The sequence below is a fragment of the Acomys russatus genome, chromosome 5 (genome assembly GCF_903995435.1).
Source record: "Acomys russatus chromosome 5, mAcoRus1.1, whole genome shotgun sequence".
Taxonomy (NCBI): Eukaryota; Metazoa; Chordata; class Mammalia; order Rodentia; family Muridae; genus Acomys; species Acomys russatus.
The window spans coordinates 33,546,816-33,568,418 of NC_067141.1; the positions used below are offsets into that span (position 1 = coordinate 33,546,816).

Here is a 21,603-nt window from a genome sequence, read left to right on the forward strand (position 1 = left end):
AAGGTAAGGTTCTGTATTCACCATCATCTTTTAGTGAAAAATGCAGCTTTCACAAAAGTAACATTAGTTAACTACTGAGAGCCATTTGAGCACAAAGTTCAAGAAATGGAACCATTTTCTGAAATGCAGGTTAAATCTGTCTTGTAAATATTAAAATGTTGGAGAGCTGAATGGTGGCTAGGGAATATCAAGGCTTTGCTTTCTGAGACTCCTAGAGCAAATGGTAGAGATGAGGTGCTGGCTGGCCAGGTATTAATTTGGTTTTATTTGTTGTCTGTCTCATTGGAGACCTATTTTTGGAGATTTATTTATTTTTAAGTATATGGATAGTTTGCTTGTACATATGTCTGTGGACTGTGTATGAGCAGTGCTGGTCAAAGCCAGGAAAGTCACTGGAAACCCTTGAAACTGGAGTTGCAGAAGGCTATGTGCTGCCATGTGGGTGCTGGTATTTGCACTTATGTAATCTGGAAGAATACTGGATACTCTTAACCACTGAGCTAATTCTCCGGTACCAACTTCACACTGTAGACTAAAAGAGTAAGCTAAAATGGTTATCTTTTTAAGCTAAAAGGATTACAAATGAATAAACGAAAGATCTGACCTTCATTTTAACTTCGAAAAAAAATTTTTTTAATGCTATAGTTTTATTATTCACCTATCTGTAGACATTTATTCACAGACCATTTGTATAAGGAAAAGCAAATAGGATGAAACTGTTTTTGTATTGAGTCTTGTCATTTTGTGACAGCTTTAGAAATACTACTTGATTTTTATAAATAATCAATTGCCTTCATGGTAAAGAATGCTAACTTCTGTTTATGTATATACAAGCATACTTACATGCTCACAAGCTACACTCATATCAATTCCTTACTATATGTTGCAGTGCCTAATATATTCAGAAAATGATCGGGCTGTTAAGTCTGACATTCTCTCCAGGGCTAAGCTTGTCAGGTGAGCTGTTAAAAGGTATAAGAGATGAACAATAAGAAGACATAGTTGGTGGAGGATAGATAAATCTCTACGAGTTTTACAGTTAAATAAAAGGACTCAAAAATATTGTGTTTCCATTAGAAAGGAGTCAAACAAAAATTCAAGCAAGGTTTTTTTTTTTTTTCTTTCACTAAAACAGCTTGTGAATTTAATTATAGCTCACAATCTATGTATGAACTTTCAAGTTCTGATGATGTTTGTGTTTCAATCAAGCCATGGCTGACATAAACATAAGAGAATAAACTCAAGCTGAAATACAGATTCTCAAGAAGATATTTCAAACAAATATGAACAAAAGGGTGACTTACATGGAATACATAAATGAATCAGATGAGCAGAGCATGGGCTACTGGGTGTCACATAAGGACGTACAGGAATGCACGTGCAGAAAAGGAAATGGCTGAATGAGATTTCCAGACTTCAACACTCATCTACATCTGATGCCCGACATGTTGTCACAACTTTTCTCAGATCTTAAGAAAGGCAGAGTTCCATTCTAATACCTGGTGGTGATGATGATGATGGTGGTGGTGGTGGTGGTGGTGGTGGTGGTGATGATGATGATGGTGATGGAGGTGATAATGGTGGTGTTGGTGTTGGTGACAATGATGAGGACATAGATATCAATCATTCAACTTGGCTAGACATCAGTGTTTTGTGCACTTAGAAAATAGATTTTCTCATTTAATTTGGACAACAACACCTCAACACTGAATACGTTATAATATTTATATTGTAGAAATAGAAAATATGGCTTAGGAAAATTGGGCTAGGGGTAGTGGTTCTTAGGCTGCAAATGTAAGGCTGACATGCAATTCTCCCCAGACCCAAAGTTCTCTACCCAATGCCGCCTGGCCTCCTGCTATTCTTTGATATAGTTAACTCTGTGTTTATAGAAGCCCTTTCTGCTGCAGTCATCTCACTGGATCTGTGTGTATGCATCTGTCGCTGGGTTCACTGTCACTGAGTTCACTGGGTGAAGCCCTAGGACTGAGGTGAACCAGCAAAGATAATGGCTAATTAGGAATTGCAACTTGATTTAAACTTAGGTTTCACCTCTGAACTTGACAGCCATTTTGTCTGGAACCAAAGTTTGGTTTTAAAATTAGTGCACTTTCAACAATATTATAATACTCAGTCACTGATGTTCTGTCATCCAAGAAGTAGTATCTGATATTTAAATTTGTTGAGACATCAGGGAAATATATGCAAATGTCCACAGGGCAGTCCCTGGCACATTGCACACAGGAAAGTATGCCAATGCTTCAGGATGGAAAGAGACAAAACGATTGACTTATTAGTTTCAGAAATATCACATTAGATAATCTATTAAAATTTCATAATGGTAGCTAGGAGCCATGGAGCATGCCTGTAATCCCAGCACTCTGGGAGGCAGAGGCAGGAGGATCTCTGTGAGTTCAAGGCCAGCACGGTCTACAAAGCAAGTCCAGGACAGCCAAGGCTACACAGAGAAACCCTGTCTTGAAAAAACACCCAAGATTTCAAAATGGGGCAGGTGCTCAGCCATAAGGAGCACACCCTTCTCTGGCAGAGAATTTGAGGTCTACTATCAGTACCCACATCAGGTGGTTCTCAACCATCTGTAACTCCAACTCCAGGGGAACCGAGAACACCAAACTCCACAGGCACTAACATGCACATGCACATATCCACACAAGACTTAGAAACATTCACATACATAAAAACAAGTCTTGAAAATTATTAAAATTTCAAAACATTTGTTCACAAATATGTACGATTTAAAAACTGGAGTTTTGTGCTTTGACAGCATTTAATTCTTGCCTGAATTCTTATAGAAATGAAAAAATTTAATCATTAGTTGGATGTGTTAGAAATGCCTTCAATCCCAGAATCCAGGAGGCAGAAACAGACAGATCTCAAGAAGTCTGAGGTAAGCCTGGTCCACATAGCAAGTTCCAGGCAATTGATCCAAGGATCCAAACTGAGACCCTGCCCCTCAACCAATTAGCATTAAGGTTATACTTCTATTATTGCTGTTGCTGTAATTATGGTGTGTGTGTGTGTGTGTGTCTTGTGGATGATGTAAGTGTGGGGATGCATATGGGTTATGGCATGCATGTCGATGTCAGAGGACAGCTTTGATGTATTACTTTCCCTCCTTTTACTATGAAATCTGAGGACTGAGCTCAAGTCACCTGTCTTGAGACAAGTACTTTTAGCCAGTGTATCATCTCACTGGACCTGCATATTCATATTAAGAATCTTTGGAATTTGTGTTTTTATTATAATTGAATAGTACCTGACAGTGCTACAAAACATTTCAATGTCTTAACAATCATTCTACATTAGATATACTCTCCCTCCACCCACTTTTTTTTTTTTTAACTATAGGGCATCTCCTGATTACCAAATAACACTGATGGAGAATGGAACAGAAGTGACAGAGTTTATCCTCCTAGGATTAACTAATGCCCCAGAACTGCAGGTCCCTTTATTTATTATAATCAGCCTTATCTATTTCATCAATGTGATTGGAAACTTAGGAATGATTGTGCTGATTCTCTGGGACTCCCGACTCCACACTCCCATGTATTGTTTCCTTGCTAACTTGTCTCTGGTGGATGTCTTTTACTCCTCAGCTGTCACTCCAACAGTTTTGGCTGGACTTCTAGTAGGAAGCAAGGTTGTCTCCTACAATGCCTGCGTTGCTCAGATGTTCTTATTTGCAGCCTTTGTCACTACAGAAGATTTCCTTTTGGCTGCAATGGCCTATGATCGCTATGCAGCAGTGTGTAAGCCCCTGCATTACACCACCACCATGACTCCAACTGTGTGCATATGTCTGACCATGGCCTGCTATGCTGGTGGTTTCGTGAATTCCTCCATACATACTGGGGACACGTTCAAGCTTTCCTTCTGTGGGTCCAATGTGGTCCATCACTTTTTCTGTGATGTCCCAGCAGTCATGGTTCTCTCCTGCTCTGATAGGCATATCAGTGAGATGGTGCTTGTTTATGGAGCAAGCTTTGTCATCTGTTCTGCACTGCTCCTCATTTTGATATCCTACACGTTCATCTTCATCACCATCTTCAAGATGCGTTCAGCTGCCGGATACCAGAAGGCCATGTCCACCTGTGTTTCTCACTTCACTGCTGTCTCCATTTTCTATGGGACTCTAATTTTCATGTACTTACAACCCAGCTCCAGCCACTCTATGGATACTGACAAAACTGTGTCTGTGTTCTACACCATGGTCATACCCATGCTGAACCCTGTGGTCTACAGCCTGAGGAACAAAGAGGTGAAAAGTGCATTCAAGAAAGTTGTGGAGAAAACAAAACATTCCCTAGGATTTTGAGTTAAGCATTGTATGGTGCTCTGTAATGAAGCTTCATGCCTCTCAGATCTTCTCTAGGTACCTTGCAACATTTCAGGTCTGCACTGATTTAAGTAGAAGAAGCAATACTTTTATCTTTTCATATTTTTGTTTTTTATAAAACAGAAACAATGAAGTAAATGCAATAATTGTTTTAGAATGGCTAAAAGGAAGCTTAATATGTGTTGGTTAAGTCTTTTTAAATATTCATGGATAAGTCTGTTTATTCACTTTTTCTACAAGCACTTTTTATATGCCACTAGTAACATACGTGTAAAGCAAGAGACAAAGAAAAGTTCATGAGAAGTTTCTGCCTGTGACATACATGGGCACAGGCACATATGGGTATAGAAACATACACATAGTATAATGGCATTCAGGTACTATTTTCTTTCAAAGGAATATGTGTTCATATTCTGCATATATATATATATATATGATATTTATATGTGATTAAGCACATGTGTGCTCAAGTGTGCATGTCTCTCTGTGTATATGTATCTGTGTGTATGTACAGAGACCTACAGGTGATATGGACGTCTTTTTCAGTGATTGGCTGTCTACCCTACTGATTGAGAAAGAATCTCTCAATTAAAGCAAGATGTCTTCAAGCAGCTGGCCTAGCTAGTGAGGTTCCTATTGTGATTCCCTGTTTCTGCTTCCCCAATTATAAATTACAGGTGGGACCTCACACCCTCCCAGGATTTATGGGGGCTCTGAGAATCCAAACGCTGGTCTTCATGTTTGCATGGTATTTGTTTTATCCACTGGATCACCTCTCCAAATTCATCATGAGTTTTAAACAAACATAATTTAAATAACTTACTGGGGTAATAGAATACCAACTTATGGTTGTTTCTCTTCAGTTGAGGTACTACTTTGAGTGCTTCAAGTGATGTAAATTTAAACATATGTGCTAATATACTTGGTGCATTTTTTTTTGAGATATCTTAAATGAACTAATACTTCTTTGTGTCCAGGTCATTTTATAGAAACTTACTTTTTTCATTATAGAATTCAGAAGAGAAATTATCCTAGGTATCATTAAAATGGATGGAAAACAAAGGGATTATCCATTTATTTAATTGACTACCCACATGTGCACTGCTTAAAAGTGCCCTGCCACATTCACGTTTTCCATGTATTCCTCTGCAAGTGCTTCTGAATGCTCAGTGATGCCCATTTATCCCCAGTGTAGTTGCATCATGTCTTGTCACTCACACAGTCTGTCTCCTCACTCCACTCACACCCATCTCCTTGATGTTCTCAACTGCTAGCATGTCTCTACCTCAGTGTGCTTGAGCTTGCTGCTCCCCTGCATGGAAGTTTCCTTCACTACATTCAGCTCTCTGCTTAGATAGTAGGCATTGTGGGAGCCTTCCATGATGCCCCTACAAGACAGTCACTTTCCTCCTAGTTTACGCAGTCCCTCTCCACTGTGCCTTGTGTGCACGTCAGGTAAAATCTAAATCTAAAGAAGAGCATTAGCTTGATCTGTTTTAATTACACACTTCTGCTTTGTACCTGAATAGAATTTTGACCCACTATATATGCTTCATACTTATTTACCAAATGAATAAATAAATTAATGAGTTGAGTCCAGATGTGTCATGAAATTCTTGGAAGGCCGATAAGCATAGTATAAAACTTCATAAGGTCTTATTGAAAAGGCACAGGCTGTTTTATGCATTGTTAAGGCATTTTAATCTGCAGTCTCATTCAATAATTGCAGGCTCCATTTGTAGACTACTTGGGTTATTCTTTTAAACAAGTCTCCTTTCGAGTGAATCCCCCCCTCTGTCTGTCTGTGTCTGTCTGTCTCTCTCTGTGTCTCTGTCTCTGTCTCTGTCTCTCTCTCTCTCTCTCTCTTTCTCTTACACACACACACAAACACACACACACATTTTTAAAAGGGGACTCAAAGATGATTTCTGTCTGCCATTATCAGATAAAAAACAGCTATTGACCATTCAGCATTACTGAATTGCTGGCACATGTTACTTATAGGGAGAGATTTTGTGAACTGAATACATGCAGAGCTATCTAATTAATTTACTGTGCATATTTATATGTATATATAACACAGCTATATTTATTTCTGTATCTCATGAGCCTGTTGATGTTAAGCAAAATACAAACTCTTGCTAATATCTTGCTTTAACCTGGTTGTGTATTGAATCCACTCTTTCACATTTGTGACCTCCTCCTCTGGTTACTTAGAAATGTGAGAGTCATAATCTCCTATTCATAGATTTATTCCTTCGTCTTCACTAAACAAATAAAGAAATTCCATAATTACGCAGTCACATCTTAATGAGAAACAAATTACGGAATAAAAGCACCACACTGAGTAGGAACACAGATTTCTTTTGTTATCAGTGAACAACTTCCTTTTTGCATTGTTTACTGATAGCATGTTGAAATGATTGGTGAAGATGCTCTTCCTAAGGCATTTTAGTTTATGTAATTTGAGCACTAAAATTTGTTAGAAGATCCTATTATCTTAAAACAACTAAAGAGACTCAGATAGTTGTTTTAATTTAGTTTTCTTGACTATTGTTCTAGCTAGACCTTCTGCTACTTTTCAGCAAAGCTGATGAAAACAAAATATTTGCTTTCTACCTGATCTTAAATGAGAGGTTTTCTTCCTTTCTCTATTAAGTGTCCCATGTACTATGGATTTTAATAATTGTTTATCTTATGAAATGTGTTTCTAGCCCTAGCTATCTGAGAGGCTTTGTAATGAACAAAAACTTTGGAATATTGCCTCTAATTTTCTTTCTTTAATACTTTGTCTAGCTTTGGTCCTAAGAAATATCAACTTCATAGAATGAGCTACAAAGTGTTTTCCAGTATTGCCTATGATCATAGGAAAACCTTTATGAAAATAGAAGTCAGGCTAGTTTTATTTGTAGTCAGCAAACAGCGGAAACAACTGAGCAAAGTCGTACATGTCTATAATCCCAGCTCTGAGAAGGCTAAGGCTGGTCTGGTATATAGACACACCCTATCTCAAATCACAAATAAAGAAATGAATAACAATAAAAATGGCACAAATGTTCTTTAACTGGGGTGTAAACAATGTTACAAGCTCTTATAATGCAATATAAATACAAATAGAAAAAGCTCTATTGCCAAAAAGGCAAAACTACAAATGGACCTCAAGTGTAAATATCTAAGTGAAAAAGAACCAAAAGCTGTGATTATATTCCTGAGGGGCTGGTTAAGGCCATCACCAGAAAGATAAAATTATACACACAAAAACAGTTTGGTGTTTTTTATGGTCTACTATATGAGAGAAGAGCTGACCCTCCAAGCACTTGAAAAAAATTAAATGATTGCCATGAGATTAATGGTAGCGTAAATATACCTTTAACCAAATTCTGAAGGCTATATACTAAAATTTTTATTTTGATGTTTACACATTATACATTAATTAGAAAAATGATGAAATTACTGATAATATAAATACATTTAAACCATCTAACTTAGACCCAGAAAGAGTTTAATTGCTTTTTCCTTACGAAGGTGATCTCGAGGGAAACATCCCCAGAGAGCTCAGTGTCTCCACAATGCCTGGCTAACTCTTGTGCACTGCCTGTTGAAGTTAATCCTGGTGATCCACTTTAGAAGATCCCGATCGCAAGCTGACCATGGTTGGTTATCACTAAGTCATCTGAATGTTGATATTTTCCCATACACACTGTTTTTTTTTTTTTTTTTTTTTCTGAACTGGATATTTTTCTAGGAATCTTCAACCATGGCTTTAAAAATTCCAAAATAAATATCATATTGAACAATCTCAGAGAAGTGACCTGTTAGCAAGCTCTTCTGTGTACCTTCTTCCTCCGCGTGTGCTCTACAGACACATTTCTGTGGATTCTATCAGAGGAGCAGTGCTATAATCTTTCTTTTATAAGTAAGGAAGAATAAGAGAGCCTCCTAGGGACACAGGGAATGCACAATAAACTCCTATTGGGCATGTTTGGGTGTCTTTTTTTTTTTTTTTTATGTTTTGCTGCTTTAGAAAGCTCAATTTCTTTTTATTCCTTGCCAGACAGCCCCTCTGATGATACTTGTGCATTACTTCACAGGAGGACTTCTCATTGCAAACACACTGCTCAGACCTGGCTGTCACTCTTGTTCAAGGAGCAAAGTAAGTTTCTGTATTCATCATTGGCATTTGGTGAACAGTGCAGCTCACACAAAAGTAACCCTTGTAGGACCACTGTGAGTCATTTGAGCACAGAGATTCATGGCTCCTTTTCTAAAACGCAGAGTCAAACTTGCCTTACAAGTATTAAAATTTTATGACCTCTGAGTTGAATGATGGTTATGAAATACCAATGTTTTGCTTTCTAAGAGTCCTAGGTCAACCAGTAGAGATGAGGTGCTGGCGGGTCAGGTACTTATTTGATTTTATTTGTTATCTGTTGATCTCTCATTGGAAATTAAAAAATAAACTAAAATGAGCATTCTTTAAACTGGAGGAAGGATTATAACTTAATGAGAAAAGTAGCTAATCTTCATTATAGTGATTCTGCACTCAAATCACATAATATTATTTTAAATTTAACCACAAACATTTGCTCATAGACCAGCTATTTAGTAAGGATAAAACTATTTAAATTTGGAATCATCACTCTTTGAACTAGCTATGGAAAACTAGAATATCAGTTAATTTCAAAAACAAGGAATGGTGAACAAAACATGGTAATATGTTTTATTTACACACATATATATTTACACACATAAGCACAAGTTACCTACACATGAACTCACACACACGCTATCCTTCTTCATAAGGCTCTTGTAGTATCTGTAGCACCTAGTATGTATTAAAGTTGTCATGTGTGATAAGTTTTGCATAAAATCTTATTGGCTAAGTTTGTTAGGTGAGCTGCTGAAGGAGTTAAAGAAACCTCAGAAGACACTGCCGTTGGTAGAAGATGGATATACTTCTAAGGGGTTAAAATTCCAGTAAAATGATTAAAAAGTATTGTGTTTATATTAGAAAAGATTTTTTAAAACTTCAGATTTTTTTCAGTAAAACAAGTCATGATTTCAATATAGCTCACAATCTAAAAACTTCTAAATCTTGATATTTGTGATTCAATCAAGTTAGAGCAACCTTAAGCAAAAGAAGGAAAATTAACTCAAGCTGAAATAAAACCATGCAAGAAAATATTAAACAGAAGAATATCTCAAGTGGATTACATAGAACAATCAATCCGATGAGCAGAACATGAGTAACTGGGGTTCACCTACACATATGCTGGAATGACTTTGTAAAAAGGGAAATTTGGGAATGAGATTTCCAGACTTCAAGACACTCATCCACATCTGATGCTCTACATGTTGCCACAAGCATCTCTCAGATCTCAAGAAGGTCAGAGTTTGATTCTAATATCTGGTTTTAGTGATGGTGAGGTGGTGGTGGTGGTGGTGGTGATGACGACGATGATGATGATGATGACGATGATGATGATGGCGGCAGCATAGCTAGCAATCATGCAACTTGGCTAGACATCAGTATTTTGTGCACTTAGAAATTATCTCATTTAATTTAGACAACAATACCTCAACACTGAACACATTGTCGTCTTTATTTTATAGATGTAGAAAATTTGACTTAGAGTTGAGCCAGGGTCAGTGGTTCTTAGGCTGAAAATGTTAAGACTAACATGCAATTCTTCCCAGATCCAAAGTTCTCTACCCAGTACTGTCTAGCATCCTGTCCTACTTTGTTGTAGTTAACTCTGTGTTTATGGAATCTCTTTCTGCTGTAGCCATCTCACTAGATCTGTGTGCATGTATCTGTCACTGAGTTGACCAGAAGAAGCCCTAAGACTGAGGTGGTCCAGAAAAAACATCAACGGTTAATTATGATTTAAACTTAGGATACACCACTGAACTTGATAATCATTTTGTCTGGGACCAAAATTTGGCTTGCAAATTAGTTTTTATCAGCATGTATATAAATATTAGCCTCCAATGTTTTGAGATAAGAGAAAGTAGCCATTGTTCAGGTTTGATCAGAAATATGGGAGTATGTGTAGAAGGGTCTAGAAAGCAATCCCTGGCACATTTCACACAGAAATGCATGGGGATAGCAAAAAGATGAACTGGCTGATTTACAACCTTCAGAAATGTTATGTTGAGTAATTCATTTTCAAAGTATCAGTTCACACATATGTAAGACTTACACAACTGAAATGATAACCTCTAAAAAATACTTCTTTCAATTGGCTGAAGTTTTTTAGGCAAATTTTTCTTAGGCTTATGCTTTAGGTATAGGGAATCTTTCCTTTTTGTTGAGAGTGTGTGTCTCTGAGTGGTGTGGGCATGTGTGCCTCAGTGAGTGTGTGAAGACCAGTGCATATCTCTTGAGACTCAGTTCTCTTATTTCACACTGTAAAATCTGAATATTGAATTCAGGCCATCAGGCTTTGTGGCAAACACTTGTACCCAATGAGTCATCCCACTGGCCCTGGTTATAAAGACATTTGAAATACATATTTTTATTATAGTGAAATAATCTCTTTGTTTGATATAATGACACATTAATTTCTTGGTAATATCCTCTATACTTAATAAGCTTTTCTTGTTTCTCAGGGTATCTCCTGATTCCCAGACAACACTGATGGAGAACAGGACAGAGGTGACAGAGTTCATCCTTCTAGGACTCACCGATGCTCCAGAACTGCAGGCCCCCCTCTTTGTTATGTTCACTCTCATCTACTTTGTCAACATGGCTGGCAACTTGGGGATGCTTGTGCTGATTCTCTGGGACTCCCGACTCCACACTCCCATGTACATTTTTCTTGGTAACTTGTCTCTGGTGGATGTCTTTTACTCCTCAGCTGTCACTCCAACCGTTGTTGCTGGACTTCTTGTTGGAAACCAAGCCATTTCCTACAATGCTTGTGCTGCTCAGATGTTCTTATTTGTAGTCTTTGCTACTGCAGAAAATTTTCTCTTGGCTGCAATGGCCTATGATCGCTATGCAGCAGTGTGTAAGCCCCTGCATTACACCACCACCATGACTCCAACTACATGCACGTGTCTGACCATAGCCTGCTATGCTGGCGGTTTTGTGAATTCCTCCATCCACACCGGGGATACATTCAGACTCTACTTCTGTAAGTCCAATGTGGTCCATCACTTTTTCTGTGATGTCCCAGCAGTCATGGTTCTCTCCTGCTCTGATAGGCATATCAGTGAGATGATCCTTCTTTATGGAGCAAGCTTTGTCATCTGTTCTGCACTCCTTGTTATTTTGATATCCTACATATTCATCTTCATCACCATCTTCAAGATGCGTTCAGCTGCTGGATACCAGAAGGCCATGTCCACCTGTGTTTCTCACTTCACTGCTGTCTCCATTTTCTATGGGACTCTAATTTTCATGTACTTACAACCCAGCTCTAACCACTCCATGGATACTGACAAAATTGTGTCTGTGTTCTACACCATGGTCATACCCATGCTGAACCCTGTGGTCTACAGCTTGAGAAACAAAGAGGTGAAAAGTGCATTCAAGAAAGTTGCAGAGAGAACAAAACATTCCCTAGGATTTTGAGTTTAGCATTGTATGGTGCTCTGTAATGAAGCTTCATGCCTCTCAGATCTTCTATACATGACTAAGTGACATGTTAAGTAGAAGATGTTAAGTAGAAGAAACAATACCCTTCTATTATCAAATGTTTGTTTATTCATTTTAGAGAAGGTACACAATGATGTTAATGGAATGTCTATTTTAAGATGGCTAACGGGAAGTTGAACATGTGTTGGTTATATTTTTCTAAACATTCATGGATCAGAGTGTTTATTCACCATTTCTAAAAGAGTTTTCTACATGCCACTAGTAACATATATGTAAAACAAGAGGCAAAGGAGAGTCCACGAGAAGAAGTATCTGCTTGCGAAACACACGGGCACGTACACACAGAGGTAGAAAAATATTCAGGCTTAAAAGGAATACTGCTTTTTGGATGTTTTGGGATTTGTTGGCTCTTTTGCATCTGTGTGGTATGTATGCTTGTATGTATGTGTGTTTTCATATGTGTGGGTATATGTGTGGATGTTGATACATCTGTCAAGGCCAGAGTCTGGACTTCTTTCTCAATGGTTCTCCACATTACTCATTGTGATAGGCAAGTGAATGCAGACTTGGTAGTCTAGTTAGCTAGACACAGACACAGACAGACAGAGACAGAGAGACAGAGACAGAGAGAACATAAGGCTCGTTAGATAGAGAGAATCTGAAGGGAATTGGGGTAGGAGAAAACGTGATCAAAATATATTGTCTGAATTTTTTCAATAAAAATCAGTAAAAATAACAATGCAATGCATTTGGACATGTTTGCAAGGAGATTTGTTTGTGGGATATGTGGTTTCAGTTTATATGTGACATTTATACTCTTTAGATATGGATACTCAACTCTGGTAGTGGAGTTTGTTGAAAAATACATTTTTATTTCAATATGTTTGTGCCACTACAGCAGAATATCAAAGATACTAAATTTATAATCAACAGAAATTTTTTTGTCTCATAGTTCTGGAGGATGAAAAGTCCATGATAAAAATATCAAAGTCTGGGGAGGGTCTTTATGCTGAGTCATCCATGGCTGAAAGGCAAAAAGAGGGTAAGAAAATTCCAATGACTTGAACCATTTGAGCTTATAATGTTGTCCCCTAAAAAAAAAAACCCTTTTCCCCCATTTCATTCAGTTTTTTGTTTTCCTCCTTTATATTGATATTTTTAAACATTTCATCTTTAAGAGTAGGAATTTTTTTTTTTCTTGGTCTAGTCTACTGTTAATGTTCTCCATTATATTTTTAATTTATCTATTGTGTTTCAGCTTTAGGATTTGGTTGATTTAAATATGTTTGAAGTCTAGGGGAAAAGTATAAAAGGCCTTAAAGATGATGGGGGTGCCACAGGAAGACTAACAGAGCCAACTAACCAGGGCCCAGAGGATCCTGTGGAGTCTGAAGCAACAACCAAGGGCCATGCATGGATTGGACCTAGGTCCTATACATAGATATAGCTGATGGGCAGCTCAGGCTTCATGTGGGTCCACCTACTAAGGAGAGAGGTGCTGTCTCTGACGTGGACTCTGTTGCCTGCACTTCAGTCACTTCCCCCTGACTGGACTGCCTTGCCAGACCACAGGAGAACAGGATGTGATTTTATGATCTGGGGTTGGTGGGTGGGACTCCCATTTTCTGAGGAATAAGGGAGGGGGATGGGACTGAGAGGAAAGGAGGCAGGGGGTTATGACCAAGATGTAAAGTGAATAAATAAAATTTTAAAATGCTTTTTTTATTTCAGGTTGAAGGTTTTGTGGATTGGTTGGTGTTCCCCTTCCTCCACTAGGAACCCTGTCTAATTAGAGGGTGTCCTTTTTAGTCTGCATGACCCCTGCTACAAGGAGTCTCAGGTAGAGTTATCCGTATATTCTCCCAGAAGGCTATCTTGTCCAAGGTCTCCATCTTGTTACAGAGATGCCTCCACCCACAGTTTCTTTTCTCTTTGCAGACCCTTTTACTCTCCATACCCGATGTGCAGGGATAAAGAGAGACCAGAGTCTCATCTTGGTAGCCTGCTACGAAGATGAGATTTGATAGCCTATGACCATATAGTGGGGGAGGAGGTCCTCCTTGGTCTTAGATTTAGGGGAGGGGACTAGGATGAAAGCGGAAGGGATGGAGGATACAAGTGATGGGATAACAATTGAGTTGTAATCTGAATAAACTAACAAAATTAAAATAAAAAAGATAGAGCAGAGAGTGAGGCAATGTCCAACCAATGCCTGACCTAACCTGAGACCCACCCCATGAGAGAGAGAGCCAAGCTCTGACACTATTAACAATACTCTGCTATGCTCACAGACTCCTGTCAATCCTAGCATAGCATGGATTGAAACGTCGCAGTGGATTGCTAAGACTCACAGCCAAATATTGGGCAAAGTGTAAGGAGTCTTGTGGAAAAGTTGGGGGATAGATAGAAGGACCCGGAAGGGACAAGAACTCCACAAGAAGACCAACAGAGCCAACTAACCAGGGCTCAGAGGGGCTTGCAGAGACTGAAGCACCAACCAAGGACTATGCATGAACTAGACTAAGACCCCCTACACAGATGTAGCAAATGAACAGCTCAGGCTTCATGTGGACCCTCTAGTAAGGGGAGCAGGGGCTGCCTCTGACATGGACTCTATTGCCTGCTTTTTGCTCAGTCCTCACTGCTGCGGAGGAGGGGTGGGCCTGCCTCACTCACCACAGGGGAAGAGGAGGTGCTCAGTCCTGATACAACTTGATGAGTTGGGGTCAGTGGGCTGGGCTCCTCTTTTCTGAGGAATAGGGAATGGGGTATGGGGGAAGAGGGAGGGAGTGTGGCACTGGGAGAAGAGGAGGGAGGAGATATTATTGGGATGTAAAGTGAATGAATAAATACATTTTAAAAGTTAAAGAAAGTTTTTATTTTGATATGTCTTTAAATTTTTTCATTTTGGGTCAATTATTGTATTTCTTCCTTATTTGAAGTTTGAAGGTTCATTGAGCTTACTTAAGGCAGATATTTTGAATACCTTGCCAGGAATCTCATACACTCCTTTATAAGTCACACTTCTTGTAAGCGAATGCTACTTTATTTTGGGTATCTGTTGATGGCTTCCTTCCTTGATTGTCCTTGACTTTGAGACCATGCTTTGCTATCTGTAGAGATTAAAAAAAAAAAAAAAAAAGTAGGTACTTACTTCAATTTTTATGAAGTGGACTTATCTGTCAGCGCACTTCCAGAGCAAGTCTATCTGGGGATCTGAACAGACTGTTGTAGGCTTAGTGCCTCAGGTCCCACTGGGACTACTACAGCACCCTGGTGCTCCTATTGATGGAACTGGTGGTATAAAGAGTGTAATCTCTGTGGCCACTGAGAATGTTGCCACTCTGAGGTACACCAAAGCCTGGAAGCTTTAGGTAATCAAGGCTTACCTTCTGCGAGTGTTTTGTCAGGAACAAAAGATTATAGCAGCTCTCCTGCCTGCCATATGTGGAAAGTGGTGAGAGGTTGGGTCACCTCTTCCTCATCCATGTCACCACATGGCAGACAAGTGGCAGGACCAACTCATCCATACTCATGCCTTTGGAGAAGTTCACCTACATCCGACCACCAGGGTCAGCTCTACTGTGCTGCCCAGGAGATGTACAGGGACCAATCTCCTGAGTATTGCAGCTTATGAAGGGTAGGAACAGCTCTCCTGCTTTCAGGTCTCCATCCTGCTGCAGTTGTTGAGGTGGGGTAGGGAGGAGGGTGTCTCTCCCTTGTCTACGCTGTCACACAGGAGACAAGCGGTAGGGCCAGCTCTCCCACACTCAGGGCTAGCTTACGCACAACTCCAGAAATATGCAGGCCCACCCTGCTGAGTATTGCAGCTGGGAAATATAGAGTCAGCTGTCCTGCTCTCACTCCCCCAGGGCCAGTAAGCCTAGGTAAAAGGTGAAGTCAGCTCTGCGTAGCCCTCCGCTATTGACTTGTCCCCAGGCAGCAGCCCAGACCAGGAACATTTGCCTAGCCTTTGGTGGTAATAGACCCCTGCTACTGCAGGACCATGGATCTAGACATGGCCCTTGGTGGCAGTACGGGACTGAACCCCATCATGGTCCCAGGTGGCATCACCGGCTACTCACATCAGCCTGCCTGCTCTTCACTACCTTAATGTCTCCAGTTCTGCCAATCTCCATTTTGCCCAAATCTTTCCATTTCTGTTTCTCTTCCATTTCTCCAACACTTCCATGCTCCTCTTTGTGGCACCCAGGGTCTCTGAGCGGCTGGAGTCATCTAAGGAGTAGTCTCAGGAGTGCTGTGCAGCACTCATGCATTATGGCACTTGGGCAGAGGTCATCTCAGGCAAAGTCTTCCCCACCCTCAGGCCCACGTGGCAATAGTTTGGTTGTCATTTCTGGTTAGCTCCCTGTCTGGGCCTCATGGTGCTGGTCTGGTGGTCATCTAGGGCTCACTTCTTTCCCGGTCCACCCAAGTGACCCCATGAGACGGTTGTCTATCTCAGGCTCACTTGTACCTGGGATTGGCAGTCCCAGGTAGGGCTCTTCTGGACTCCAGCTTGCTCCCTGTGCTGGAAGCTCATCTGGGCCTGTGTGGTGCCAGACTGAGGGTCATCTTAGACTCACTTTTTCTGAAGTCATCAGAGTGGGAGAGATGGCCTGGCACCTGCATGTGGGGGTTGTGGATGCGTGAGTGTTGGAGAGACAGTCCTGCCTCTTGTCTCATGTGTGATGTCATAGGTGAGAGACAGATCCCGCCCCCTCCCTTTTGCCTTCTCTACTGTTGACGGGTGGGAGAAGTGGCCCCATTGAGGTCATGAGTGTGAGAGAGCTGTCCCTACCCCTCCCCTGCCACAACGTTCTGGAAAACAGGCCCTGTACCTCACCTGATTTGCACAGTAGAGCTGAACCTGATGTCAGGAGTGTGGGTGAGCTTTCCTCACAACTGTCTGCCATGTGGCAGCATGGGTGAGGAACAGATGCCCTCCCCACTCCTTATTTCTTGCCGTCTACACTAGGCCGAAGAGCTGGCCCTGGAGTCATGAAAACAGTAGAGGTATCACTGTTTCTCATCTGCTGCAGCATTTGGGAGATTGGGAACTGCACCTTGCCTGGATGGCAGGATAGAGTTTGTCCTGGTTTCAGGTGTGTGTGTGTGTGTGTGTGTGTGTGTGTGTGTGTGTGTGTGTGCGCGTGCTGGTAGCTGGCTCTAACAATGCGACAGCAGGAAAGCCAGTGCAAAGACCAGATCAGACCCCTCTCAGGCCCATATGCAGGGCTTTGAATTGGCCTGCCCCAACATCTAAACCATTGATGAACTAACTGCTGGAGTATGGAAAGGCAGATCCTACAGATCCAAACCCACAGGATATCCGTGACACAGGGCAACAACAGGAAATCAAACTGAGTCCCAGTGAGGTTACTTTATTGGTAGAGTAGCAGAACCCAGAAGTCTCGAACCAGACCAGTGACTCTGCAATAAACATTTGCAAACAAAGGAATATGGACAAAATGGTATATGGTGGAACACACTACAGCTTCCACAATGAGATTTTTTTTCTCTGTTGGGGGAAAGGTTGCAAGGGTGGAGGGCTGGTATAGGGGATGGGGAGATGAGTGAGATTGGGATGCATGATGTGAAATTCACAAAGAACCAATAAAAAGTTAAAGCAACAAAAAGACAAAAAAAAAAAAAAAAAAAAAAAGCTATAAAAGGTGGCCAGTGGTGATGTGAACTGAAAATCAAATCTGCCTCACAGAGGCTCTGAGTTCCTACCTGATACCAGGGAAGTCTGGAAGCAGTGGAAAAGTGATTGAGACTGCTGTAGAGCACTAGAACTGATTCCTTCATCTATCTGTGATTTGGTACCAATGAGGCAGCCCTGTCTGGCAGCAACCCCCTTGTCCAAGTACCCACATGGTGGCCTACAACCATTTGTAACTCCAGTACCAGGGCATCTGATATCTTCTTCTGGCCTACCACTGGCACCAGGCACAAAATACAGACAATACACACACGCACACACACACACACACACACACACACACACACACAAAACACACACAAAACACAGACAGTACACACACACACACACACACAAAGGCAAAACTCTCATACACAGAAAAATAAAAATAAATCTTTTATATACATTTCCTTCCTTCTTTCCTTCCTTCCTTGCTTCCTTTTTTCCTTCCTTCCTTCCTTCCTTCCTTCCTTCCTTCTCTTCCATACCACAGTTTCCCATTTCTTCTCTTCCCCTAGTCTATTCCTCAACCTTCTCCTGCTCCCCCATCCCTTTTTGTTTCTCCTCAGAAAAGGACAGGTCTCCCATGGGTATCAATCAACCAATAAAATTTCAATAAAACAAGGCACTTCCCTCATATTGAGGCTTCACTAGGCAATCCAGTAGGAGGAAATGGTCCCTAGAGCAGGCAAAAGAGTCCAAGACAGCCCTTGATCCACTGTTAGAAGTCCCACAAGAGGACTAAGCTACACAACTGTAACATATATAAAGAGAGCATATATACATGTCCTAGGCATCTACTTCAGCTTATAACCAAGCATCTCTACCCACTGTGCCCCCTCATCAACCCAAAACTTTATTTTAATTTTTATTGTTTAGTTTTTGAATCCCTACATATTCTAGATATTAATTACTTATTACATTAATGGGTTTTTAATGTTTTCTCCAACTCTACATGTTGACTTTTCACTCAGTTTATTTCTTTTTTTTTATGTTGTGAATAAGTTCTTTAGTTGGGTGTGATTCCTTTTGTTAGTATGTTGTATTCATATACAAAATACTATTATGTTGTTTAAAGTCACTTACATTTTTATCTAAGACTTTAATTACTTAAGGTCTTATAGTTATGGTGTTTTTTTGCTTCATTTTTACTTGATTTTCATATAGGATGAGAAATAGGAGTTAAATTCTATCTTTTGCATAAATGTATCCAGTATTGCAGAACCACTTCCTGAAGAGGCTTTTGTTTGGTTGGTTTTGTTGTTGTCTTGTTTGTTTGTTTTTCAGTAATTTGTTGGTAGAATATGTGTACACTTATTCTTGAATCACTAGAGTGTTTTAAAAATATTTTCTTTTTTTAAAAGATTTATTTATTATGTGTACAGTGCTTGCCTGCATGTATACCTGCAGGCCAGAAGAGGGCATCAGATCACATTATAAATGGTTGTAAGTCATCATGTGGTTGCTGGGTATTGAACTCAGAACCTCTGAAAGAGCAGTCAGTGGCTTTAACCTCTGAGGATCTCTCTAGCACCTAGAATGCTTTTTCTTAATTTTTATAAATTAAGGCTTGCTTTGAACTCTTGGTCTTTCCACTCAAAAGCTAAGGTGCAATGTGTATTAGCTGTAGTACCATCCTGTTTGAATAACTATAATTCTGTACCATACTAAACTATCTCTGCATGTGTGAACTTTTCTTATTTTTCCTTTCAATCTATATATTTTTACTGGAGGGGTTTCTTGGGGGATAGCATATTGTTCATTTGGTTTTTGTTAAGCCAGTCTTTTCGCTGGGAAATTCCAGTCCATTTCCAATCAAGGTTGTGTGCGTGTGTTATAGCATACGTAATATATAATAATATATAATATATATGTTAACTCCTGTTAACACCCACACTGCTTCAAAGAAGATGAGGATCAAAGAACCTCCTTATGGAGGTGGCTTCAAACGTGGCAAACAAGCCAATGGGCAAATGTCCTCATGTCTGCCACAGACAGAATTCTGCCTAAAAATGGGCCAGTTTAGATGCAGGCAGAGTCAATTGCCAAACTGTGCTAAGACAGGGCAAGCAAGTCCTCAATTGTTCCTGCCTCACAAATATGTATGTCAGATATAATGAGCCAGAAGGCTGAAGATGATGCTCCAATGTTATAGAGAGTGTTGAGTGACTGTCCCAGGCAGAAAACTGTCTCAGTCATTTTTTCATTTTGGAAGCTGCTAACCTGCACTCCGGGTTCACTCAGGTATTTAAGTTTTATCCCTTCTCAAGACTCTGATGGGTTTGAAGACCACATAGTTTAGTCTTTCAATTAAGCTTAGTAGGTTAGGGGTTAAGATGTCTTTAGATCAAGATAGATGTTTTAAGTTAGTAGAGATGAGATATGATAGATATTAATCTCCATTCAGAAATTTAGACCCAACAAGATAGGAAAGATGTTTACTTCAAGACTGCCAAATACAAATAGCCAAATCACTATGAATGTAACATTTATATAATTCCTGATTGTCTCATGGTTCTTCCTGCTGTATGTGGTTTAATTTACTCATGTGTATATGTTTTAAAAAAGACACATAATAAAATATTTTTTTAAAAAGAAGCAGAGAGTAAAAATTAAACAATCAATTAAAAATATTTTAAGTAGAAAATAAAATCATTAAAAAAACTGTAACAATTTTAATCAATGAGTGAGAGGATGGATGGACAAGAGTAGGTTGGTAATCTGGCTCCCGGATAACTATGAGAGTTAGTTTAGCCACAATTAAAGCTAAATAAAGTTAAAGCAGCTTACAGACTTATAAAAAGAGATATCTTGTTAAAATGGCTGTTGAAAGATGGGGAAATGACGAACTATTACAATTTAGAGGGAGTTGACTTTTACTAAGGTGACATTTCAGAACAGATTATCTGCAACACTTGAAAAGTGGGAAGAACAATCAGTAGGTACATTTGTCTTTCATGTACAAGGGAATACTCTTCTGCTTGTCCTCTTGGCTCTGGCTGAGGGAGGTTCAAAGTTCATTTGACCCTAACGTTGGTCAAGTTAGTTAACAGAAACTTGATTTTGATGGATCAGTGAAGGTGAACAGTACAGTTAATCATTTATAAGAAGCAGGATAGCAAGATAGTGTTTATATCAGAGGACTTTTTGCTGTAAATTCAACCTGTATTCTGAGAAGAGAAAAAGAAGGCCAGAGTTTGATTAATAAGTATATTAAATATCTAAGTATCTAATAGGCTATGATCAACAGGGAGATATTCAGTCTCTCTGTGCTAAAACTTCCTTTACTAGGGTATATGGATGGCTCAGAGGTTAGGAGTACTTCCTGCTCTTCCAGAAGACCCCGATTCAGTTTGCAGCATCCACACAGCATCTCACAAACACCTTCAGTTCTTGGAAATCCAACACCTCTGTGGCTTCAAGAGGCATCAGGGACTCATGTGAACCACACAAATACATGGGCAAAAACACTCACACACATAAAATAAAAATAATATTTGTTGAAAGAGTGTTATTGATGATGGTTTAGTTGGCATCACTATGGAATGTTTGAAGCACACACAGGTGTGAGACAGAGATTTGAAGTAAAATTTCAAGGCACTCTACACATGAGGATGCCTGCTCTATGTGTGTAGAGATAAGCAACTCTAATTTTTACAGACCTGATTTCATCTACTGTCTCTGGCTTCCATCTTGCTACTATAGCAAGCAACTGGAAAAGGAGGAATGAGGAAATATATTTTTTTCTGGGCAATCACACATCCTTTCTTGTCCTCATCTGACATTTTTCTGTGGCCTGAGAAAATAATGTAATAAAATATGAGAGGTAGACACAATCAGGTAGCCAACATTTTGTTTTTCTGCTTTTTAGTAAAAAGCAAGGTCCACAGTACATCCTCAGTCTAAAGATTTCTGTAAAACATTCACCAAAATGCTGTG

General features: G+C 39.7%; 2 protein-coding genes across 3 annotated transcripts; both read left to right on the forward strand.

Annotated features, from left to right (window-relative positions):
- The first annotated feature begins 3,190 nt into the window (after window positions 1–3,190).
- LOC127189388 (olfactory receptor 5B3-like) lies at window positions 3,191–8,066 on the forward strand. Of its 2 annotated transcripts, XM_051146188.1 has the most exons (2): window positions 3,191–4,279; window positions 7,883–8,066. In XM_051146188.1, exons 1-2 carry the CDS (start codon window positions 3,398–3,400, stop codon window positions 7,982–7,984), a joined length of 984 nt encoding a protein of 327 aa, XP_051002145.1. In that variant the 5' UTR covers window positions 3,191–3,397; the 3' UTR covers window positions 7,985–8,066. The 2 variants fall into 2 exon arrangements, with proteins under 2 accessions (XP_051002145.1, XP_051002146.1); XM_051146189.1 differs by lacking the exon at window positions 7,883–8,066 and having other exon boundaries at window positions 3,193–4,516.
- A 1,575-nt stretch (window positions 8,067–9,641) lies between these two features.
- On the forward strand, window positions 9,642–12,106 carry LOC127189391 (olfactory receptor 5B3-like). The gene is made up of 2 exons (XM_051146191.1): window positions 9,642–9,743; window positions 10,970–12,106. The coding sequence occupies exon 2, from the start codon at window positions 10,998–11,000 to the stop codon at window positions 11,934–11,936; it is 939 nt and encodes a 312-aa protein (XP_051002148.1). The 5' UTR covers window positions 9,642–9,743; window positions 10,970–10,997; the 3' UTR covers window positions 11,937–12,106.
- The last annotated feature ends 9,497 nt before the right edge of the window (window positions 12,107–21,603 follow it).